Below are 23,505 nucleotides of genomic sequence, written 5' to 3'. Positions count from 1 at the left end.
TTGGAATCAAGAATCTTAAATAGAATCTCAACTAATCACTCTTCAATTGAAGACTCTTAACAAAACTCTTCACTAATCTTCACTAATTAATCACTCTTCAATTGAATAATCTTAACAAGACTTTTCACTAATCTAGATTGGAATCAAGAATTTTAAATAGAATACCAACTAATCACTCTTCAATTGAAGAATCTTAACAAGAATCTTCACTAATCTAGTTTGGAATAAAAAATCTTAAGTAGAATCTCAACTAATCACTCTTCAATTGAAGAATCTTAAATGAATTAGAGTTATGAATGATGTGTATGATACTGTATATTGAAATATAGTTTAAATGAATTAAGGTTATTAATGTATGATATTGTATATTAAAATAGAGTTTAAATGAATTAATATGTACTAGACGTATACAATTGAGTTCAAAATACATTACAAATGCCAAATAAATACTTATGGGGTATAATCTAAATTAATAAAAAAATTAATAATAATAATAATAATAATAATAATAATAATAATAATAATAATAATAATAATAATAATAATAATAATAAATTAATAAATAAATATTTTTTCGACATAAAAATAAAGATGGAAACGAGATCGATCACTAATTAACGACATGTCTTGGATATCATCTCGACATATTCTAAGGTTATGAATGTATGATATTGTATATTGAAATAGAGTTTAAATGAATTAATAGGTACTGGATATATCAATAACACGAATGTTCTCTACTGGTGACCACTTGAAAGGAACTTCAAGGTTAAGCATGCTTGACTTAGAGCACAACTAAGATGGGTGACTGACCGAAAATTCGTCTAACGTATGCAATACTGTATAAATACGGAAATACTTGTGTGGAATAAATAAATAAATAAATAAAATAATAATAATAAAAATGCCGGCGGTAATGCGCCGCCGCTAATCACCGGCGGCCTCCGCCACATCCGACGAGCGGTGCCACCGCCGTCCGGTCAACATTACCAACGGCAATACGCCGCTGCTAATCACCTGCGGCCACCACCGCCGGTATAAGTCCTGCGAAGCTCTGCCGATCAACAACGACATTCACCGGCGGCGATCGTTTGCCGCCGGTAAACGAATCACCGACGAGGAAATTACCGGCGGTAACTCGTTGCCAGTATTCATTTTTTCGACGGCCGCCTCACGATTACTGACGGCAAATGCCGTCGGTATTTGCTCATTTTTTTATAGTGGACATGCTCGACGTGCATTAGTCGAGTATGTCAAGCAAAGTTCGCGATTTCAACATTTTTCATGAATTAAGTAAGGGTAGCTTTGTCCTTTCAAGTTCAAAATGGGTAGTTTTTATAGTTTTCTTTTATAGTGGATATTTTTTATTTTTTTTATCTTTGAGAATGGGTAAAAAGAACCATTAACCCTTTCTTAAAACTCATGTTATCTTATACTCCCTCCGTCCCACTCCAATAAGCTCACTTCTTTTGGGCAAGGAAATTAAGAAAACTTACTTTTTAGTAGGAAAATGGTAGTAAAGTGGTGTGGTTCACACTAATTAAGTACAACTTTTTTACCCAAAAAAGAAAAATGAGCATATTAGAGTGAGACATTCCAAAAAGGAAAATGAACCTATTGGAGTGGGACGGAGAGAGTACTATGTATGTTTTTATGGAACGGATGAAGTAATATTATTTTTATGATAAATAGGAGTACTAATTAAAATCTTAAACTAACAAAATAATTAATAGTTTTCAAATTCAAATCCATCATCTATAAGACATCTTATATGAGTGGGTAATTTTGTAAGATGAGTAATCAAAGTGGGTACTTTAAATTCCGACCCAAATTATTTGTTTCGTATTAAAAAATAAAATAAAATAAAATTGTGGAATAAGATATCATCCGATAAGAGCAAGAGATCCGACTTTAATCTCGTTTTCCTTGCCCAGCGCAGACAATGAATAGAGAATTGTAAAAAGGAAAAAGAAATAAAATCAGCTGGAGGCCCCACTCCGCCGTAAACATGAAGTAGTGCACGTGTCCTGGCACAACTCAAATTCCTATAAAACCCCTCACGCATGTTCCACTCCACGCGCCAACTCCTTTGCCCCAAATCCCAACTGAATCATCGCACAATTTCTCTTCTCCACATCACAACCAACAATGGCTGCCCGCTGAAATCCCCTTAAACCAATTCCAAACTAAAAAGAAAGAAAAATTATTTCTTTCTTGATTACGACTGATTAAGATAATGGAATCCGAGCTCAAAGAGCTTAATGCTCATCCACAGGCTGCCCCGCAACCCGAATCCGATGCCCGCCCGCTCCTCAAACCCGAATCCGAGAACCCGGCGTCCAGCCAGAGCACCAGCATCGAGGAGCTGGACAAAAAGTACGCCCCCTACGTCCGCTACGACGTATACGGGCCAATGGGGCGGGGGGAGCTGCCGTGGGTCGAGAAGTTTCTACTCGGATTTGCACTCATGTCTCTGCTGCCGGTGAGAGTGGCGGCCGGGACGGCGATTCTGGTGGTCTATTACGTGATCTGTCGCTTCTGCACGGCGTTTCTAGCTCCAAATACGGAGGATGAGCAGGAGGATTACGCCCACATGGGTGGCTGGCGGAGGGCCGTGATTCTGCGGAGCGGTAGGTTTTTGTCGAGGGTTTTGCTCTTCGTTTTCGGCTTCTATTGGATTACTGATAAGAGTGGGGGTCGTGAGGTTGATGGAGAGCTCAACACTGAGGTACTTCATTTTTTTTTCTTCTTCCTTCCTTTTTGCTGCTGTTTAGTTGGTATTACTTTAGATTGAATTATTTTTTCTGATGAATTTGGGTATTTCCTGAAGTGTTTTGATGCATCTGAGAGTGCATGAGGCGAGTTGATTGCTTGTGTTTGCCTGCCTCACGTAGGATTTGTGGCTTGAGGTATAATTGGCTCCATGTGATAGTGAAAATGACACGATGAGTTTAATGAATGGGTGAATGAGATGAGTGAAATGGCATTGGATGAAATATATTAGTACTAGCTTTAGATATACCCCTGGCTAGAAAAGCTAAAAAAATGTCTAAATTTTGTTTCAGCATTCCAGAAGTACTAAACAATCCAAGGCATTTTCTGAGATGGGAATGAGTTTGCTCAAAAATGAACAAAGAGATCACTTCCCTGCCTTGCATACGGGGCATGCGGATAATGTTCCAGGGAAGAGGATACATTCCATTCGCTGGAAATCAGTTCTTTCTCTAGGTGTCCTTGTGGTCCGACTGACAGTCAATTAGCAAGAACTCGTCAAGGTTACTGATTATGATAGAATAGGTATCCTATTTATAGGGTAGCAGGCATGTATAGAGGATCATAATTCATGATACTTTAATTTAAGAATTAGTCATCACATTTCCTTATGTCTCTTTTTCTTTGGAATACCATGTAACATCATCTCCAACCAACCTTATTATCATTCAATTTTTCGGGCAATCATTGAGGAATTGATACCAAAAAACTAACTTCCATTTATGAGGCAAACATATAAAAAAGAGGGATGTACTTAGGCAGCACAGTCAGCTAATTAGTGGCTAGTTGAATGTAGGATTAAGTTGTCATTTCAGTTTATGGAGAATCTGCCTACTTTGGCCATATATTATTGAACTCAAAAGGGGTTAAATGTAAGATTTAGCATTTCACTGACATATTTGGTGATGAGGTGGCTGAAGTTTGTAATACACTCTTGAAAAGGCTGTGAGATTTTCAATACTTGAGCTGTGGACTCTGTTCGATGATTAGCACTTAAGGTTGCCGTATTTTATTCAGGATACCCTTTACCAGTATTTCTCTTTAGAATGAGTTTATATATAGAGATGATATTATAATATGTATATATCATATTTGATTAGTAGACCATATTCTTTACTGATTGGGTTACTTGCAGCTTATTTTATGATTTTGCTTCCTGAAGATTCGAAGAATATGTCTAGTTATGTGATATTCTTGATTTGCCTCGTGCATTTTTCAATTTTTTCAGTCTGCAGATAGGAATGAATCAGAAGCGTTGGAAGGATATGGAGCTATTGTATCGAACCATATATCTTACTTAGATATATTATATCATATGTCTTCCTCTTTCCCAAGCTTTGTTGCCAAGGTGAGTTAACACTTACTGTTATCGTAATATGTATGCCTTTTAGAGGCATATTTAACTTGATGTGATGCTAACATGTCTATTGTCTTCTTTGTTGATTATGTTAATTTGCTGCTGAAGAGATCTGTGGCTAAACTTCCTCTTATCGGTCTTGTAAGGTGGGTTCGTATACTTCAATACATCATAGACAAACCTTTTTTCTGCTTCTCCAATATGTATTTATTGGAAAAATACAAATGAAACCCAAGGACGCCATGTTCCATGTGCTGTTCATTGTGACATGTTTCAACTCAAAATTGATAATTTGATCTATCAAATTATCGAGTTCCATTATTTTGGGTTTTAAGATATAGGAATTTGAGTGTCTTTTGGATTTCTGCATGAATAATCATTTTATCAACCCATTAGGAACCAGTAAGTGCCTTTTTGTCCCACTTTTAGATTATTTTCCTTGGAATTTATTATTTGGGGGTACTCCGGTTGTTGTTTTTGTCATTTTCCACAATATAACATGCGTGTTAACACTGTCTTTTCCATTGCAACAATGCAACAATTTTTACTCTGACATCTTAACGGAGCAGGATAAGTTTATTTATTCAAGCATAAATCTTGCTCAGCCACTTTCTTTTCTCATGTGTGAACCCATATCTTCTTCCAAGGTGCATATCACAGGTGTAACTATTTACCTTATTATTTTCTCATTACAGCAAGTGTCTCGGTTGTGTCTATGTGCAGCGTGAATTGAAGTCATCGGACTTCAAAGGGGTTTCAGGTAAATTTTCTTTCGCTGCACAAAGTAAATAATTTGGCCTATAGATGATTAACTAAAAGGAAGTCATCTTGGGATGGCTGAAATTAGGAACAATAAATCAATTTGTGAGATAGAATGCTATTTTATTATGTGAGCTTTATTTGTCTAGAAAAATAAAAAAACACACCTATGTAAACTACACAATTATTTACTACTCCATCCGTCCTACATTTTAGTATCCATCTTTCCATTTTAGTCCATCCCACAATTTAGTATCCATTTCTATTTTTAGTAAAAGTACTCCATACAACCCTATAAAATGTGGGCCCCTTAATCCACTTTAATTACTTTAACACTCTCATAAAGGTGGGACCCTTATTTATTCCACTCACAGCACACTCAACCACTTTATTAAGACCCGTGCCATTCTCAAATGGATACTAAAATGTGGGACAGAGGGAGTATTAGATTCAACCCTTAAGAGTAAAAGTTGTTCATCAGTTCAGTTCAAGTCAACATAGCCTATTCTAGTTCCCGAAATGGATAGTTTCCTCCAAAACAGAAACTTTTTTATTTTTATTTTTTGGTAATTAACAGTTAAATTTTAAAGACTTTTGGCCTCAGTGTTAACCACTCTACCAACACACGAGCACTTCCAAAACAGAACTTAACAATTATTTATGTGAACATGTGAAAACCTGCTGTGTAACAGGCACATTCTCTGCCTTACTAGATTGGATCCAACTATTTTCTACTTAATGTGTCTTTGCTGTTTGCAGGTGTTATCACTGAAAGAGTTCAAGAAGCTCATCAAAATAAATTTGCTCCGAAGATGCTGCTTTTCCCAGGTTATCTTTGTGATGACATTTATACCTTCTGGGTTTTGCACCCTTCCCTGACTATTATATGTTAGCTTCGTTAATCACTCGGACCCATGCCATTAAAGAATGAGTTGCTAGTGAGAAGTAGAGATAAATTTTCTAACAACAGTTCTTTGTGATTTAATGTTAATAAAATGCATATTAATAGCATTATTTTTCTCTGGGGTATACTGGGACGAAGCAAAGGGTAGCATCATAAAATAAATCCCATTGGAAAATCATATAGACATAATGAGTGTAGCTAAATTTCTTAGATAATATTTTACTGCATAAAAAAATAAGTCCGATTTAATTATTTACATAAGGTTAGTAGTATAATTTATATATTTGACAAAGTTACAGTTTTTATAAAATTTAAATTGGTTTGAATAGTCATTAATTTGACCTCTTACATTGGTTTGTTTATAGAATTCAAATTCATAATTTTAACATGTTTATTATGTATTTTAGGATTTTGATTTATTATTATATATATAACATAGAGCATGTGTTCATCCATTGGATGTCCCGAAGGCCGAATGAACTTTATTTTTGAAATTTGTATTTTAAAAAAATGACTGAATAAATATGATTTTAATGTTCATTCAAAAAATATACTGCAAATAGATGGTTTGTACATCTTGAAATATCTATATGATAGAAAACGGAGTACTAATTATCATTTATACTGCTTTTGATTTTTGATGAATTTATATACTTATACTCATTATCAATTAATAAAATTTAATCGGTATTTCAACTATTAAAAATACAGAGTTGAAAAATAATTCTAGATTTAGGTTCTTCATTGATTAATTGATGTGGATTTTTGTTTTAAATAATTCGCATATGCTTATATTTTGATTTTGTTTAATATTTATATTTATTTATTTAAAATATTGTTCAATTTTGATGCTCGCCGTATATCGCACGGGCGGACGCGGACGTAGACGTACTAGTTCTAGTTAAAAGAGTCTCTAGTTTGTCTAACTAGTCTTTTGTGTTTTAACAGAAGGCACAACCACAAATGGCGACTACCTCCTCCCATTCAAGACTGGTGCATTTTTGGCAAAGGCTCCAGTAGTTCCTGTCATTTTAAGATATCCCTACCAGAGATTCAGTCCCGCATGGGACTCTATATCTGGGGTGAGTTGTTATATCGTACTCTGTTAGAATTCATTGTTTAGTTCACTCAGTGACATTTTCTTCACTACATGTGCTCTAGTATTTGCCATGGTAGAAAGTTCTTCTGTTCAATTTGAGTTAATGGGATAATTTGTTACTGTTTTCATTCCCTCAATCTGTATGAGATTGGCATGTTATTTTTGCTGGACAATCTTGAGTTAATTGGCCTCCTTTTCATAAAACTACTTGCAGATCATACATCATTCTTTACAGTTTTCCTTATGTACTTCAATGGTAACCCACTTACCCTACAATCATAAACATAGATTCTGGAAATCACAAAGATTGGTTTTTGTACTGAACTTTTGTAGCTGTTCACTAATGACCAAGGAATTCCTCTTACTTGTCTGCGTAATAATTCAATTAATGTGCTGATGAATTTATATCTTTCACAGATGCGCCATGTGATTCTTCTTCTATGCCAGTTCGTGAATTACATTGAAGTGAAGAAGTTACCAGTTTATCACCCCTCAGAACAAGAAAAGGAAGATCCCAAGCTTTATGCAGAAAATGTGAGACAGCTGATGGCTCATGAGGTACCTATTTTCTGAATGTCGCTTTTAGCTATAATTATTAGGTGTGAAAATTTGCATCAATTGGTTGCCTTTGGAATCACATGAAATTCATTTTCTAGAGTCCACTCTGTCATTTGTCTTGCATTGATGAATTGGGCTTCCACTATTCCTGGACCAAATAACATGATGTTTAGTAATCTATTGACTACATCATATGTAATAAAAAAATCTATTTCTTAATAGGGAGAAGCTTATGAACTGCAAGCTGTAGAAAACTGAAAATCGAGGCCCAGTTTTTGTGATACTGTGGCTGCCGTTTACTACATTTATCTGAAAGGAATTTCCTGTTGCTCTTATGTTGCAGGGCAATCTGGTTCTTTCAGATATTGGATTAGCAGAGAAACGAGTTTATCATGCTGCTCTTAATGGTAATATTAGTATGCCTACTGTTTTGCATCAGAAAGACGATTGATAAATTCATCGTCTTGCTGTGAATGTGTAGCTAGTCCATTGATTTGCTAACGAATAAAATTTAGGCTGCCGGAGACTTACCTGGAGCCAGAATCCATTACAATTATGTTGAGCTCTGTAACTATTTATACACAAAATGATGGTCTGAATGAGATGTTATAATGCTTCTCGATTTCAATAACTCTCCTTTATCTGCTTTGCATGCATGGCGTAGGAATAATTGATTGCCCTGGAAGCCTTTGGTTAAAAATGTGGCTAATCTGAATGGATCTCTTTGGTTGTTCCTGCAGGTTTATTATGTGAAAGATAACCCGAGTTCGACGTGTATATATTCATATAATGAATGTACTTTTTGACCCCATAAAAGTGAAAACTAATGCAGATAGAAGAAATCAACGGTCGTCTATATGATCTCTAAATATTCTCCAGAAACCTTTTTTACTGCTGCAGCTTTGGTGGGATTTTCTCTATGCTCTCTTTGTTTCATATATTAGGCAGCATTACTTATGAAAACTCAGACGCAGTAGACATTTGAAATTTTTTGAGTCTTGGTCTTAGAATGCGAAGGTGTTCCAGTATTTCATTCTTGCGACGTAAATTAGAGCAGATTTGTATATAGCCGGGAAAACTCATTCTTTTATTATCTCTAACACCTACTTCTACTTGTTTAGGTTGCCGGATTTGAAGATTGAACTGTTATAGAATCTTAGTTTAGTCTCCCAAAGTGTATATCAAACTGAGGATTATGTTATGATAGTTTATTTAGTGATGATCATGTTTTATCATTTGCGTCGTTGGATATTGTTATCATTTTACCCTTGAAATATATGAATGTTAAAGGTTATGAAGCAGGCAGGCTTTAGCAGTAATGTTATGTTCGTTAACCCATTTGTAGGAATTCTGATAATTGTTGAATGATTGAGAATACAGAGGACACCTTGACATTTGTAAATTGAAGGATATCTAGATGTTCCCACGTCCTCGTCCACGTCCTCGTCGAGTCTCGACAGGTGTCAGATTGGGGTGCAGCCACGCCTCAAACAACTTGAATGAGTGTCATTCCTAATACAAGAATGAAAATCAAATTTGTAAAATACAAAAAGCTCAACTAACCAACACAAATAGTATGGGAATAAACGTCGTCCCTTCATATGTAAAGATAGCATCTACGATCAAAATTAAAACATGAGCTCATGACTGTGACCAAACTTTAGTTTGCATGCATCCGAGAGGCTGTTTATCTGAGCTTATAAGCTTAATTAACCAAACACTTTGATAATTTATAAATTTTTAAGAAATTACATCTTATTAAGCTCTTATAATATCTTATAAGCTCCAAAAAGAATATATATATATATATATATGTATATATGTGTGTGTGTCCCTCTTCTTTAAAACCCTTCACATTTTTAACCCAATATTTTCTAACCAGTCCCCAGATTTTTCAAACAAGCTCCAAGTGTAAATTCTTAATTTGTAAAGTATTCCTTTAGTTTTTCTTTAAAAATAGCAATCTTCTTAGGCTGCGTTTACTTTGATGGATAAAATTATCCATGGAAAAATGATGTATAACAAAAATTTATGCTTTTAAATGTCTCCTTTCTTTTTCAACATTTGACACAAAAGTATTTTTCCTTCCTTATTTTCACTTCAAGGATGGATAATATTATCCCTCAATTTTTGAGGGATAATATTATCCATCCTTGAAGTGAAAATAAGGAAGGAAAAATGGTGAACTTCTCTTTTGTGTAAAATGTGGGAAAAAAAAAAGACATTTAAAGATAAAAATGTTTGTTATCTATCATTTTCCATGGATAAATTTATTCATCAAAGTAAACACAACCTTAATCACAATCTAATTCTTTTATAGACTTCATAGCATAATCAGTTCACAAAGGTTTGCCTTCAATTTCTTTCACTCAACATTAGTAATGTTCTCTAGTAAACAGTTATAGGAAAAATATAGTGCAAAAAACCAATCACAATCAACTAGGAGTGTGGGTCAGATCAGAAGTGCGATCGCCTAATGTCTCGGGGCGGAAACATCCCCAAAAAACTATCTACTATTTTTTATTGTAATTCTTAACATCATTTAACGATACTCAACAAAATAAACAGTAAAAAATATAATTTAGAGAATATGATATTGTATGCCGAATTTGGTGGATTACTTACTCAGCTTTGATTAACAAAAACCTTACTGAAATACTTATAATCTAATGCAAATTTATCAATTTAGTTTAGGTCAGTCGATTGAGTCAATTGACAAAGTATGTTGATGAGATGTTTGTCGTGATTGTGTGTTTGCTAATGACAATTTAATACTAATATTCAAGATAATAGTAGTGAAAGTAAAATACATAAAGCTTAACCTAGTTCGAAGTAAATTGCTTTTATGTCTACAATCCTCATTCAACAGGAATTCAATTTACCTTATGATTCCTTGTTTTATGACTGTAAGTCAATCGTTTAGTTCATAACTTGAACTAAACCACGGGTAAACCGTCTCGCCGCTTCCTTGCTTTCTATCTTTCTAATACAAACCTAACTTCTTATAAAGGGGTAGGTGTACGAAGGATTTTTTCTAATTATGAGCAAATTGTTACAATAAAAGCAGTATAACAAGATCAATTTGCTTGGGACTAGCTAGAATGTAAGGAAAAATATATAATTTGTTCATAATCATCGCATGTGATTCGTTGAAAATCTGTGCGTTGATGATTGGTGAGACGTCACTTTGAGTTTGAAAGCTCAAATTATCAGATAATCTTGCCAGACGCCGAATATGTGACCTAGGTTGATTAATTGATCCAGGTTAGTTGAAAAATAAGTTAAGTAGTGATCAATTGCATTTCTTTATGCACTTCACAGCTCGTACTAAACTTCGAGTTTCCTCTCAACGAAGTACCTATGAAAAACCAACTTCCTAACAAGTAAGTTGAGAACTATTAAAGTAGATGAGCATCATCATTTCCAAGGTTTTGGAATTTTATCAGGATTTAGAATTTTTCCTACAAACTTTAAACCTTACCTCACTCTTTTGTACGTCCTTTTTAAATGCAAAATGTTTTACTCCCCCGTCCCCTAAAATCCTCTAAATATATCTACTTCTTTATTTTTGAACATTACCCAACACATGAAAATTTATAATTATAATTTACACTTATTTATCCATAATTAACGTAACAATATCCCTAATGTGAGACTATTTGTCTACTATTAATACACCGAATAATTTTTTTTATTAATACTCGCGCTAAAAGATACTCTATATATATTTAGGATGCGTTCTCTTTGATTGATAAATTTATTATGGGAAAAAGAGCAATAACAAAAAATTCCCCCTTTAAATTCCATCTTTATTTCCCTCATTTTTTACAAAAGACAAATTCACCGTTTCTCATTCATCATTTTCACTTCAAAGAGAGATAATATTATCACACCAAAATGGAGAGATAATATTATCCCTTCTTCGAGGGGCAAAAAAAAAAAGGAATGAGAAGTGGTGATTTTTTTTATAGAAAAAGAGAGAAAAAAAAGATGTATTTAAAAGAAGAATTTTTTATTATCTTTTTTTTTATGATAATTAAATTCATCACTTTTTATTACCCTGAGTTTCGATCCCAAAGGTAACAAAAATTTATTTTTTGCAATTCATACCTTTATACAACGAATTCATACGTGTTCTACATAAAATTCATACATTTTTTCTAGTTCTTATTTCTTATTTTAAGAGGTGCTTTCACTGTAGCCCTTATATATATATATATATATATATATATAGGGAGAGGTTCAAATAAGAACCACTAAATAAAATTAGAACAGAGAACCATTTTAAACCATTCGATCATCAAGATCTACGGTGGATGCATCATCTTGGTGGATGAATACAGATCCTGGGTTCGAATCCTGAAGGGAGCAAAAAATTTATTATTTTCGGATGCATTAAATTTAATAGCGAATGCATTAATTTATATAGTAGATGCATTGATTTTAATGGTTCTTATGTTCTCACGATAAGTGTGGTTCTCACTATAACCGCACCCTATATATATATATATATATATATATATATATATATATATATATAGGGAAAGGTTCAAATAAGAACCACTAATAAAATAAGAACGGAGAACCATTTTAAGCCATTCGATCATCAAGATCTACTGTGGATGCATCATCTTAGTGGATGGATGCAGGTGCTGGGTTCGAATCCTGAAGGGAGCAAAAAATTATTTTTTTCGGATGCATTAAATTTAATAGCGGATGCATTAATTTGTATAGCAGATGCAATAATTTTATTGGTTCTTATGTTCTCACGATAATTGTGGTTCTCACTATAACCGCACCCTATATATATATATATATATATAGGGTTAGGTTCTACAAGAAAAGGAGCTTATACAAGAAATTAAGAAACATTGAATATGTCAGTAATGCGGTTGAACATACCAATAATTTTATTGAACGTTTGAGATTTTTTGGGTTCGAAACCTGGATACATTCAACACAATTACCGATATGTTCATCAAAAATCTGGATGCAAAATTTAATCTTAATTATTGACCGTTCGATGGATCATGATCAATGACGGGGATTGTTTCTCATTTCTTTGCAAATATTTATTTTCCTATTGAACTTTCTCATATATATATATATATATATATATATTCAGTAGTTTAACCGTTGATAAAGCGAAATATGTAATAATGGCGTCGAGGTGTCGATCGCGTATGTCCAATATTGTGTGTTGGTTTATTGAAATGTTTGCGACATACAATAAATGATAATTGCTAAACATAGTGAGATACAATGTATGCAGCTGCAACAAATCCAACGTCCGACCTGGAAATTAAACCACGCCTGCTCGCTCATCACAATTACACCTTCTTTTGTCTTTTCCATATGTTTTATTCTTGCTCTTATTAACAACAACCTCCTTTGGTTTTAAAAACAAAACATTACGAATAATAAATAATGATGAGGTATAAAGAAAGAAAAAAGTTACATATACAAATATGCGAACGTTTGATTTGATGGACGTATAGATTCCTTTGAAGAATTATTAAATGACACACAATTTCAGAGTCATAAATAATCAATCAAATTGATAATTAAAGTGGGGATGAAATTATTCATCACGATCGAATCGTGCAAATCAAATATATAATTAAGTTAAGTTATTTTATCAATAATGTCTTATCACTCAAATTAAAATTTTGATAGTATAACACCAGAGCATTGTAATTAAGTGGTTTTTCCTCTCTCTTATAAGAATAAGTGATCGAGTAGGAATCTTGTTTTTTTTTTTTTTTTTTTTTTTTTTTTGAAATTGATCAAGTAGGAATCTTAATCCCCTTATTTCCCAAATTAAAAAAGAATCTTGTTAATGGTGGTTTTGTTACTACTTATTGAGCGACAACGAGGCAAATCGACAGTTATTTTGCAAAGCAATTTTAAGGGCCGCTTTTGAGGGTGCCCAGTGCCCAAATATTATGGGCCCAAAAATTATACCTCCATTGTTTTTTACTCGAGAACTATTAAGTGTAAGAACTAGTATTTTTTATTTTTGCCTAAAAAAAAAAAACTTTTTACTTGTCAAGATTGGTCTGTTTCACTTAATACAAGTTGCATTTCTTCTTCTACCAAAAAAAAAATGAGAATATTTTATGGACTCATCTGATTAGCAGGAAAGTAATACTTAATTAAAAATATTATTCTTAAAAAATAATTGAAGAAACAATCAGGGGCGGAGCCACCTCAAAACTGGGGTTGGCTTAAGCCCACCCTCAACTCTCCTTTTTTTTTTTCTTTTTTCTTTCCTATTGGTATGATTTGCTGATTTCCGGATATTAAACACACAAGTAGGTAATAAAACTGAAAATGGGAAAAAAATATCTAAGAGAAAATTAGAGAATTTGAATTATGGAAAGTTGCACCATTTTTTTGTTTTTAAGATTTTTATTATTTTTCTTTTATAATAAAAATTCAATCAAATACTAGAATTAGATTACCTTTTTAGGATAGAATTTGTGACAAACAAATAGACCCTATGAGTTGTTACACTAGGGATGGTTTAATGGTAGGATCAGTATTTTTTAGTGTTGTCAGGCTAACCGAAACCGGCTTGTGGCCAACGGTGGTCTTTGGTCAACGGTTCTGATCCGAAATTATTGACGTTTGGGCTGACCTGAACCAGAATCCCCCGAAACAACGATTGGTTACGGGCCTGAAACTTTTGAATCTTCAATCGGCGTTAACCGTCGGTTAACTGCCAATTTACACTATTTAAATTTATAATTTTAAACTTAAACTTGTACCAAGCTCTAAGGCCCGATGGCTCCAACGAGGCAGATTCGGTCGGTGACGGAAAGGACATCATACGAGCTTGGTACTGGCGGCGGACAGAGGCGGCAGTGATGGAGGTCACCATTGCGATTTGTGGAATTGCTATTGCAGCGAGGATGAGCTTCAAATTCATGGTCGACTTTGACTGTAAAAGATTAATTAAATTTAGCCTTCAATTCGTTCAGCCTCTTCCTCCCGCTGGCCCCCTCCTGCATCCGCTCCTGCATCTCTGCCACTACACAGCCTAGGGCGGCCACAGAACTCTGACCCCCCGCCTATCCAAACGATGGTCGCCAGAAGTATTGGAAATTTGTTTTCTTACACAATAATTGGTTAATCTTTAAGTTTTTTAATCTTTATGGATACCTTTTATTTTTGTTATATGAAAATGGATAATTTTGTATATTAACTCTAATTTATAATGGATCATTTACTTTTATAAAAAGTATCATTTCTGAAGTATCATTTGCATTTTAAAAAAAGTACAATTTGTTATTAAGAAAAGTATCAATTTACATCATGCTTATTATGCATGATTTTATTTATTATTGATAAAAGTATTATTTATTATTAATAAGAATATTTTGTGTAATATAATTAAACGAGAAAAAAACGCGATGGTCACGGCAAATCGGATCGGAGCCCCCCGATCCATCGATCGGATGTGTACGTGGAGCCCCGATGCGCACAAGTACGGTCTTCCATACAAGAGACTCTCTCAATGTGAATATGTGGTAAGTGCATACTTTGGATAACGAATGAGGATAAATTTCCCTCATAAAAAATATACACTTTATAAGTCATGTCTTAACTAATTTTGATTGACCTCCAAAATCAAAATCAACCCAACATCATCACACTTGGGATGACCCTAATCCCGAGCACGATCACATTTAATCATTTTGGCTTCATAAAAGTCCGTTTTGTGCGGATAAATGTGGTGACTTATCATTGGTTGACCAAAGACAAAAAACATGAGCATGAGATAATAATGCATCTATTTCTTTTCATGACAAGTAGACCAACACCATAATCATTCATCGAGCACTACATGTGACAAAGCCCACATATTACGCTCTAATAACAATATACACCCCTTCAAAAAACAAAACACATCATCTTTACAAATCCAATCTTTGAATTCTTGAATTTGATATTTTATTTTATACACTGGATTATTGCCAAGACCACCTTGTCTGGGGCCACTAACCACATATATATACTTTCAATCTAATTCAAGTCATTTATGTTTCATAAAATAATCAATCAAATCGCCTCTTCTAGTTGATGCTGCAAAGAATCATGAAATGTAATCAAATCTTGCATCACATTTTTGTAGAGTACAAAGAGGAAAATGCTCTAAAATCCCCTGTTCAACAAGATTGAGTCGTTGCATACTGCTCAAAACATTGAAGAAACTAATCTTTGATTAAGAAGAAACATCAAATAGTTCACACATGGAGGAATACTCCTACTAGTCTATAATAATCTTGATCACAATCGAAAAAATGAGCAAAAATATCTACATGTAATAGACCCCAAGCAACTTAAAATGGGGCCAATAATAATAGCTAAAAGCGTAAAAAGCTCAGATAAAAGGCCAGACAGAAACAACATGAATGAATAATTCAAACCTAAAGACAAACCAATTCGAGCTTCATGGGCCAACGTTCATCTCCGAATCAGAGTCTTCCATGGAAACTAATACTTGAGCAGAAGCTAGGCATGCCACTTCTTAAGCCTGCAGCAAGAGCAAGGATGCTACGAACGAACCTCAAATCTATAAAGCTTCGGATCAATGCCTTAAATGCGAGTATTTCCACTTCCAAGGGTGAGTTCAAGATCGTCCATCCCCACCTCATGGATCCTCTCACCTTCCCACGGCTTCACTGCCATATTCTCAAAGTCGAACTCTGCACCCTTGCCCTTATCCGACATGGCATCCTTGGAAGGAATGGGCTGAACCACAGGTTTCACAAGATTGAAGGTAGGAGAAGTAGGGACCATGTTGGCAGCATTTGTATAGGCTTGGAAGTTCATCCAACGGCCAGAATCAACAGTGGAGGTGTCGGACTCATCACACTCTGGAATGGTAGCTGGAGTGAAGCGTTGGACACGAGTTGGACTGGCCGGGGCAGAAGCAGCGAAGAAGGGTATGTTCAAGGCAGACATGGATTCTTTTGCAAGAGTCTCCAAATTAAAAGTTTGTTTGGGAACTCTTGTTGGGGAGGAGAGGGGTGGGGTAACAGGGGCACTGTTGGATATTCGGAGAGGAGGCAGAGACGAAGGGAACGAGTTAAGGAGGAAGGCGAATGGGTGTGACGAAGCATTGCCATCAAGGCGGGACGGGCTGGGGAAAGACGAGGACGAAGGGCTTGGTTGGTATGAAGGAATGGGGCTGGCAAAATAGGAAGATGGTGGGCTTGGATTTCTTGAAGAACTTGGAGTAATATTGGTTGAGGTGCCTCCTATTTCCATTGGGATTGGCTTGCATCCCTATATCATTAATCCAATTCAGTCAATCAAATTAACACCCAAACAATCTTACACATTACCTCTAAATTATATAACAAATATGGAAATAGGCAGATTAATTGGTAATGCTCAAAATGGGAGATTGTAAATGTTCACCATCAAGCCTCAATTAACCAGAAATAACTAATTTTTGTAATTAACCTGCTTCTAAACTTCTCTATAAGCAAAAATGTACTTCCAAATACTAGAAATTGAAGAGGAATTACTCATGTATGGCATGCAAACATTTAGGGCTAGATCCATGACTATTTTCAACTGTATATTCCATTTTGGATCAAAAAATTATCTAGAAAGTAATGGAAGAAATGAAATGGAAACCCTCTTTACAAACCTTTCATTGGGGAAAAAAATCAATCTTTATGTAGAAACAGCATAATAAAGATCCCAATTAACAGATCCAAACAAAACCAAGCAAAAGCCTAAAGTTTCCGATCATCAACAGCCATAAGGAACCCAGAGTAAAATCAAACAAAACTAAAGCATTTTTTTTCGCTTAAAAAAAAAAACAGAGGGAAAATTACCTTGCGATAGGTAGTGCCATCAGGCTCAACAACCCAACCAGCTTCATTGCAGAGAGCTTTGAGAACTTCATTGTTGTCACAGTGCTTTGGCAGATTGTAATTCCCCTGCGCCCTCAACCCTGTATAAATCTTAGCTGCAATCGCCCTCCTCCTCCTCTCTCTCCTCCTGTTGTTCTCTCTCTCTCTCCAGGAGGGCTTCCTCCTCCCCGAGCCGCCGCCGTCTCCGACGCCCGCTCCGCCGGCACCACCGGCGGCTGACGACGACGCTGTTGATCCTCCAGCTTCCCACATCATTTTGGCCCCCTCGCTCTCTCTCTCTCTCTAGATCTGCACGAGTATGAATGTTTAGGAGTGATGGAAGAGAAGTTTAAAGGGTAGAGGTGGAAGTTGCGTTTTGGGGAATGCAATGCTGAAGAGGAATTAGCTTTGCCAAGTGTGGAAGAATCGCAGTGTGTGTTTCTGTGCGTGTCTGTGTGTGATTGTGTTCATATCATGATATTAATGTGCATGTTTTTCTTTTTTCTTTTTTCTTTTTTCTTTTTTCTTTTTTTCCTTCTTCTTTTATTTACAGAGATAAAGCAATAATTGAAGGAATGTTGCCCTGCAATTCAGCGTATTGGAACTCTGGGTCACAGGCTTATTTTACTCAGACTAATTTAAAAGAGGGTAAATTGCTGCACCCAATTACGATTTTCGATAAGTTTATAAATTATTTTGTCAAAAAAAAAAAGCTTATAAACTATTGAAAGTATTATTTTTTAATTTGTAATAAAATGGAGACGCTCCATACACTTCGACAACATCATTTTGACCTCCATACAATACAACCTCCTTTCGTGAATGTAAATGTGGAAAAAATTACTCTCTTCGTCCCGTGAAGCTTGAACAGTATTTTTCTTTTTGGAATTGTCCTATGAAATCTAAGCAGTTTTTTTATATGGCAAATTTTTTATCCTTTATTCACCTTTTCACTTTTTCACCTAACACACTTAACATACAAAATACCAACTCCTTATAATCCGTACCGAAAAGAAATTGTTCAAGTTTAGCATAACGGAGGGAATAAATCACTTCATTTTTCCCACTATCATAAAAATGTGGGCATGTTTATTTTGCTATAAATTATTATTATTATTATTATTTATTTTATTTTTTATTTTTAATATCAAAAATCAAAATCGAATAAAAAATTGTGAAATTTCTAGCATAAATTTGTGTAAATATTTGATTTTTTTTTTAAAATATAGATTCTTTGTTGGTGCATATATGTGCGTATGTGCATGTAATTGCACATAATCTTATTAATAAATCAAACTGTTATTAATTGCTCCAAAAAAAATCAAACTGTTATTAAAACAACTAAGGGTGCGGTTTTTTTTTTTAGAGAAAAAAAATAATGATTTTTTTTATCACATTTTAATAGTCCCCACTCTTTTTATCTCATAAGTATTCTATTTGGTGGAAAAATATAATATGAAGAGAGAGAGAGAGAGAGAGAGAGAGAGAGAGAGAGAGAGAGAGAGAGAGAGAGAAATATAGAGAGATGTATATAAATTTTGATGATAAAATTGAAAGATCATAAAAATATGCAATATGTGAAAATATTATCACATCTATAACTTGTGATAATATTGTCATGAATTTGAGTGAAAAAATGGAAAAATGGGCAGTCCGGAAAAAGATTTCCTCCTACCCAAGAATTTTTTTAATGAAAAAAATAAGAAAATACTCTCTTCGTCCGTCAAAAGTGGGGCACTTTAGCTGGACACGGAATTTAATAAAATTGGTAATGATTTTGATGTAGTGGATAAATGGTCCCACCACTTTATGAGATGTGTGGTTAAGATTGAATTTGGGGTGAGGTTTTTTATAAATAAAGAGTGTTTGTAAGATTAAAGTGGATGGTGAGACTATTTCTTTAAAAGGAAAGTGGTACACTCTTTGCGGACATCCGATATAGTAATTGTGCTCCACTTTTAACGGGCGGAGGGAGTAGATATTACTCCTATTCCACCATTTTCCATAAGAGAGAACGCACCCCAAGATGATTAGAGGACTCTAAAGCATGCAAATAATCATCGGCTTTTTTTAATAAGATTTAGAATTTATTATGTCCCTGTCAATTTTGAGGCGAATTTATGTGAAATTAAACATATATGTATAAATCAGAAGTAATATTTAAATAAGAAGAAGATATCTATCACATTTACTATGACTAATTATAGTTTATAATCTAAATTTTATACGAATTTGAATTTCAGTTTATTTCTATGATTTATTTAAACAAATTCGGCGTAGAAATGTCATAATCACACCAAAATTGTGACAAATAATTGTTCAATCTTAGCAAAAATTGCACCTAAAACGAAGACCAATTACTATGAAATCAGAGCCTAATATATTTTGAATTAGAGGAAATTTCTAATGGTAGATCTTTCATCATCAAATCACCAATGTTATTGAAATCATGTCTGAAAGTTAGCATTGTTGCACTAAGATTCTAATGGCATGGCGAATAGTCATCGTTTCAGGTGTAATTTCACAAAGAACAACTATCACTATAGCTCCAATGCCATTGTGGCATTTCTAGCGCCATACAATTTAAATGGGTCATAATTAATCACTTCTCAAAGTTCATAACATACACAATATATTGATGTTGAAGCTGCAAATTAAAATTCATTGAAATTTATGTTATAAATTATAAATAACCTTTTGCCATATGAAACATGGTACTATTGTCTTTCTATTTTCTCATAATTAACTATATACTTCATCCATCCCATTCAAGTTGATCAATTTTATTTTGACATAAAATTTAAGAAGTTAGTGTTTAAAGTGTGTTTGGTAGTAAGTGAGTAGAGTGAATAAAGTGAAAAGTCATTCCATCTAACAAAATTGATCAACTTAGTTGGAATGATAAGAAGAAATATTAATCAAATTAATTGGGATGAAAGGAGTATTGTGTTGCATTTTTTAAACACAAAATGTCAGTCTATCATTTTCATTATTTTAATAAAACAAAATTTTAATTAAAAAGTAAATTATATTTTAGAATTAATTTGATAGAAAGATTATTTATGGTCATTATTTTATTCACTCATTTTATCCCATAAGAGTGTACATGATCGTTGATGACACAAATTTTAATAAATGTTAGATATGTGTGTTATAAGTAGAAGAATGACTCACTTTTATTGTAATATTACGATAGTGAGATAAAAAAGAATAAAGAATTTGTAGTGGATTATGTGTGATAAAATTATGAATAAATTGATAAAATAGAGATAAAAATTAAGGAGTTTGTTATGAAGTAATATTTTTTTTTTAAATGTAGTACATTCTTATAAAATATATCGAAATAACAAAAAATTGCACGCTCTTAAATAATGGAGGAAATATTATCCATATTTTATTCATTCTTTGAAGAAATGGAATGGGAAAAAAATTTTGAGCTTGTGTCTTCTGGCAGCGTGGGACCCGACTTGTCTCTCCTCGATTATCGAATTGGTCAACAAACCAATCATGTCTTTCCGCGTCAGCTGCAGCCTAATTCATTTTTTATGACTTTCTCGCAAACTGTTGCCTTTCAGGCTTTAGACTTCTTGTAAACATAATTGGCAAGAAAGCTGCTCAAGATTAGTATATAAATTTATAAATTAATACTCGTTTTCTCACTTTTTAAACGAGAATCATTTCCGCGTCTCTTTAATTAATAAATTTATTATGAAAAAAAAAAATCAATTTTTTAAAATACTTTATTTATTTTTTCTCATTTTGTATTAGATAAAATTTCACTATTTTTCATTCATTCTTTTCACTTCAAGAAGGAAAAAGGAATATATCTCCTTTAAGTGAAAATGAGGAATGGGGTCGTTGCATCCATCTCCTCTGATTGCCGCCATCGAGGCAGCCCAACAGCAGGCTCCGCCCCCGTTCCGCCTGAATCCACCAGAGGAGATCGTTGTTGGGCTTGGTGTCGCGATGAGTGGCCTAGAAATCAAGAGTGTTGTACCGCCTATCACCAACGCTCGCCGCCGTTGACTCCACGTTTCAGACGAAGCCACGAAGAATCCGGTCCTGGCCACGTGCAGTCGATCTCGCCCAGATCCGCTGCCATACAAGATCCGCGACCAGGTCCGCGCCCATCTCCGATCGGCGCCCAGGTCCGCAGCCTTGAGGACCTTGAGGACCCTCCAAGATCCGCGCCAAGGAGAGCTTGCCGCTCGTCTCAAATTCAACGTTTGATCAGCGAGCCATCCTTCCTTCTCCATTCCGGCAGTTGGGGTTTGCCGTTTCCTTCGGCAGTCGGCCCTTCTTCACTAAGCTAAGTCTAACTCTCTCAATGTTGTAAAGTATCTCAGGGATATTTGAGGTAGATGAACTCTGATTATGCTAAATATGGATGCGAACTGAATTGAAAGCTCGAGATAGCAAATTACCACGATTGTGTTCAACTGATTGGTGTTGCTGGAGTTGTGTGAAGTGGGATGAATGTTTGTTGGTAAATGTTAATGGCAGAATAGTTCCATTTGAGAGATGGGAGAGGAGGACTGGAGAGTGGTGAGGAGACGAGGGGCGGTGAGGATCGGAGCCGATGGGATGGTGAAGAAGCAGTTTAACCAAAAGACTCAAATGTTTTCGAAAATTTGGAAAGAAAGAGACGAGAATGAAGCACAAAGAGTTACATTCTTTTTCAACAACATTCCAGAAGAATGTGGTTTCGATTTTTTGAGAAGAAAGTTCGGTTCTGTGCGAGAACCGACAGACATCTTTTGTCCAAGAAAGAGAGACAAAAAAGGGAAGCCTTTCGGTTTTGTCCGCTTCGAAGACGTTGAAGATAGTGACGGTTTGCTGGAGCAGCTGAATAAGTTGTGGATTGGGAGCTATAAAATTAGTGTTTTCAAACCGAGATTTCAGAGAGAAGTGAAGGTACAAGGAAGTAAAGGGAAGGGAATCAAATCTGACGCAGGTAGAAAGCCGGACAAGCCAAAGCGCGTGCATGACGCAAAAAGGATGTTGGGGGTTTCTTTTAAGGAGGTACTCACTGGATCCAAAGAAGGGGAGTCAGGACCTTCAGATTTGATTCAGTTCAAAACTTCGGATGAGGAAACACGATGGCTAGATGGAGCCTTCACGGGTTTTATCAAAGATGAGTTCTTGTGGGAAGAGATTAATGAAGAAATCAATAGTGAAAGTGCTGGGAAACTGAAAGTGACGACGATGGGAGGAAATTTGGTGTTGATTCGTAGTGTCTGCGACGCACCAACAGAAAAAGTTTTAACTGAGATGGATGAATGGAGCGAGTTCTGGTTTCAATGGAAGAGGAAATGGAACGTTGTGGATGTGTTTCAACAACGAGTTGTGTGGACGAGGTGGGCCGGGATTCCACTACATGCATGGAATACTCGTTTCTTTGAGTTGGCAACTGCAAAGTTCGGTAGAGTGTTGAAGATGCATGAGAAGACGAAAGAAAAAGAAAAATTGGATGTTGCTTTGATTCAAATTTCCACGGGCCTTAGATCAATTGATCAAGTGATGGAGTGTTGTATTAATGGAGCAAGGTTCACGTTCCGCATTGAGGAAATTCACGAGAACCCTTTCTCTTCTATGATCGGAGAGTCGGTGCTCGAGGATTCGGGGTCGGATTCGGGATGGACGAGCGGAGAGGAGTCCATGGATCCGGCAGCTGCAACCATCGGAGATCGAAACGAGAGCTGTGAAAGGGATGGTGACGTTTCGGTTCTCCAAGAAATCAACGTTTCGTCTCCTTCGATCCAAACCGTTGCAGACACGTTTGTTGAGGAAACTAATTATGAGGGGACGGTGGAGGGAGGATCGAAAATGCTTTTGAATTTGGTTGGGGCCGTAGGTGAGACTTAGCCATTCGTTAATGATGGACAGATGGACTGCCACGCTTTTCAAAGCACAAATCAGATTTTAGACGAACAGAATTGGGCCAATTTTCAGAAAGTACAGGAAAAAAGCCCAATTGGTGGCTTTACTGGTGTTTCTCTTGATGGGCCAGGAAGAAGCGTTAGTGAGGGAGGTCATTCCTTAATGTCAACTCAAGGGCAAGGAGAGAATAGAAGCGCTATTCAGGAAAAGGAAGAAGTCGTTTCAGTTGTGTACAGCGAATGTCAAGGTGCCAAAAATGTTGTTGAGGATAAGTCGAGGGAAGAGGAAGGGCAAAGGATTGAAG

General features: G+C 35.2%; 3 protein-coding genes across 4 annotated transcripts; 2 read left to right on the top strand and 1 right to left on the bottom strand.

The window, feature by feature from the left end:
* The first annotated feature begins 2,061 nt into the window (after positions 1-2,061).
* On the top strand, positions 2,062-8,684 carry LOC130986580 (lysophospholipid acyltransferase LPEAT1-like). 2 transcript variants are annotated; one of them, XM_057910028.1, is made up of 9 exons: positions 2,062-2,728; positions 4,001-4,120; positions 4,238-4,275; positions 4,825-4,889; positions 5,648-5,716; positions 6,741-6,874; positions 7,309-7,449; positions 7,793-7,856; positions 8,190-8,684. In XM_057910028.1, exons 1-9 carry the CDS (start codon positions 2,237-2,239, stop codon positions 8,207-8,209), a joined length of 1,143 nt encoding a protein of 380 aa, XP_057766011.1. In that variant the 5' UTR covers positions 2,062-2,236; the 3' UTR covers positions 8,210-8,684. The 2 variants fall into 2 exon arrangements, with proteins under 2 accessions (XP_057766011.1, XP_057766010.1); XM_057910027.1 differs by lacking the exon at positions 8,190-8,684 and having other exon boundaries at positions 7,793-8,080.
* Positions 8,685-15,656: 6,972 nt separating this feature from the next.
* On the bottom strand, positions 15,657-17,929 carry LOC130986582 (protein BRASSINAZOLE-RESISTANT 1-like). Its single transcript, XM_057910030.1, has 2 exons — positions 17,304-17,929; positions 15,657-16,743 (listed from the first exon to the last, which is right to left on the bottom strand). The coding sequence occupies exons 1-2, from the start codon at positions 17,595-17,597 to the stop codon at positions 16,051-16,053; spliced, it is 987 nt and encodes a 328-aa protein (XP_057766013.1). The 5' UTR covers positions 17,598-17,929; the 3' UTR covers positions 15,657-16,050.
* Positions 17,930-21,842: 3,913 nt separating this feature from the next.
* LOC131025616 (uncharacterized) lies at positions 21,843-23,186 on the top strand. The gene has a single exon (XM_057955414.1). It carries the CDS (start codon positions 21,843-21,845, stop codon positions 23,184-23,186), a length of 1,344 nt encoding a protein of 447 aa, XP_057811397.1.
* The last annotated feature ends 319 nt before the right edge of the window (positions 23,187-23,505 follow it).

Source organism: Salvia miltiorrhiza, chromosome 5 (assembly GCF_028751815.1).
Source record: "Salvia miltiorrhiza cultivar Shanhuang (shh) chromosome 5, IMPLAD_Smil_shh, whole genome shotgun sequence".
NCBI lineage: Eukaryota > Viridiplantae > Streptophyta > Magnoliopsida > Lamiales > Lamiaceae > Salvia > Salvia miltiorrhiza.
This window is presented reverse-complemented; position numbering and strand designations above follow the sequence as displayed.

Bases quoted from the DNA above. Each gene is read 5' to 3' on its own strand.
- LOC130986580 (XM_057910027.1), top strand. From the start codon at position 2,237: ATGGAATCCGAGCTCAAAGAGCTTAATGCTCATCCACAGGCTGCCCCG. The intron at 4,890-5,647 runs GTAAATTTTCTT...TGCTGTTTGCAG, and splicing joins GGACTTCAAAGGGGTTTCAG to GTGTTATCACTGAAAGAGTT. The intron at 7,450-7,792 runs GTACCTATTTTC...CTTATGTTGCAG, and splicing joins GACAGCTGATGGCTCATGAG to GGCAATCTGGTTCTTTCAGA.
- LOC131025616 (XM_057955414.1), top strand. From the start codon at position 21,843: ATGGGAGAGGAGGACTGGAGAGTGGTGAGGAGACGAGGGGCGGTGAGG.
- LOC130986582 (XM_057910030.1), bottom strand. From the start codon at position 17,597: ATGATGTGGGAAGCTGGAGGATCAACAGCGTCGTCGTCAGCCGCCGGT. The intron at 16,744-17,303 runs GTAATTTTCCCT...TTAATGATATAG, and splicing joins ATGGCACTACCTATCGCAAG to GGATGCAAGCCAATCCCAAT.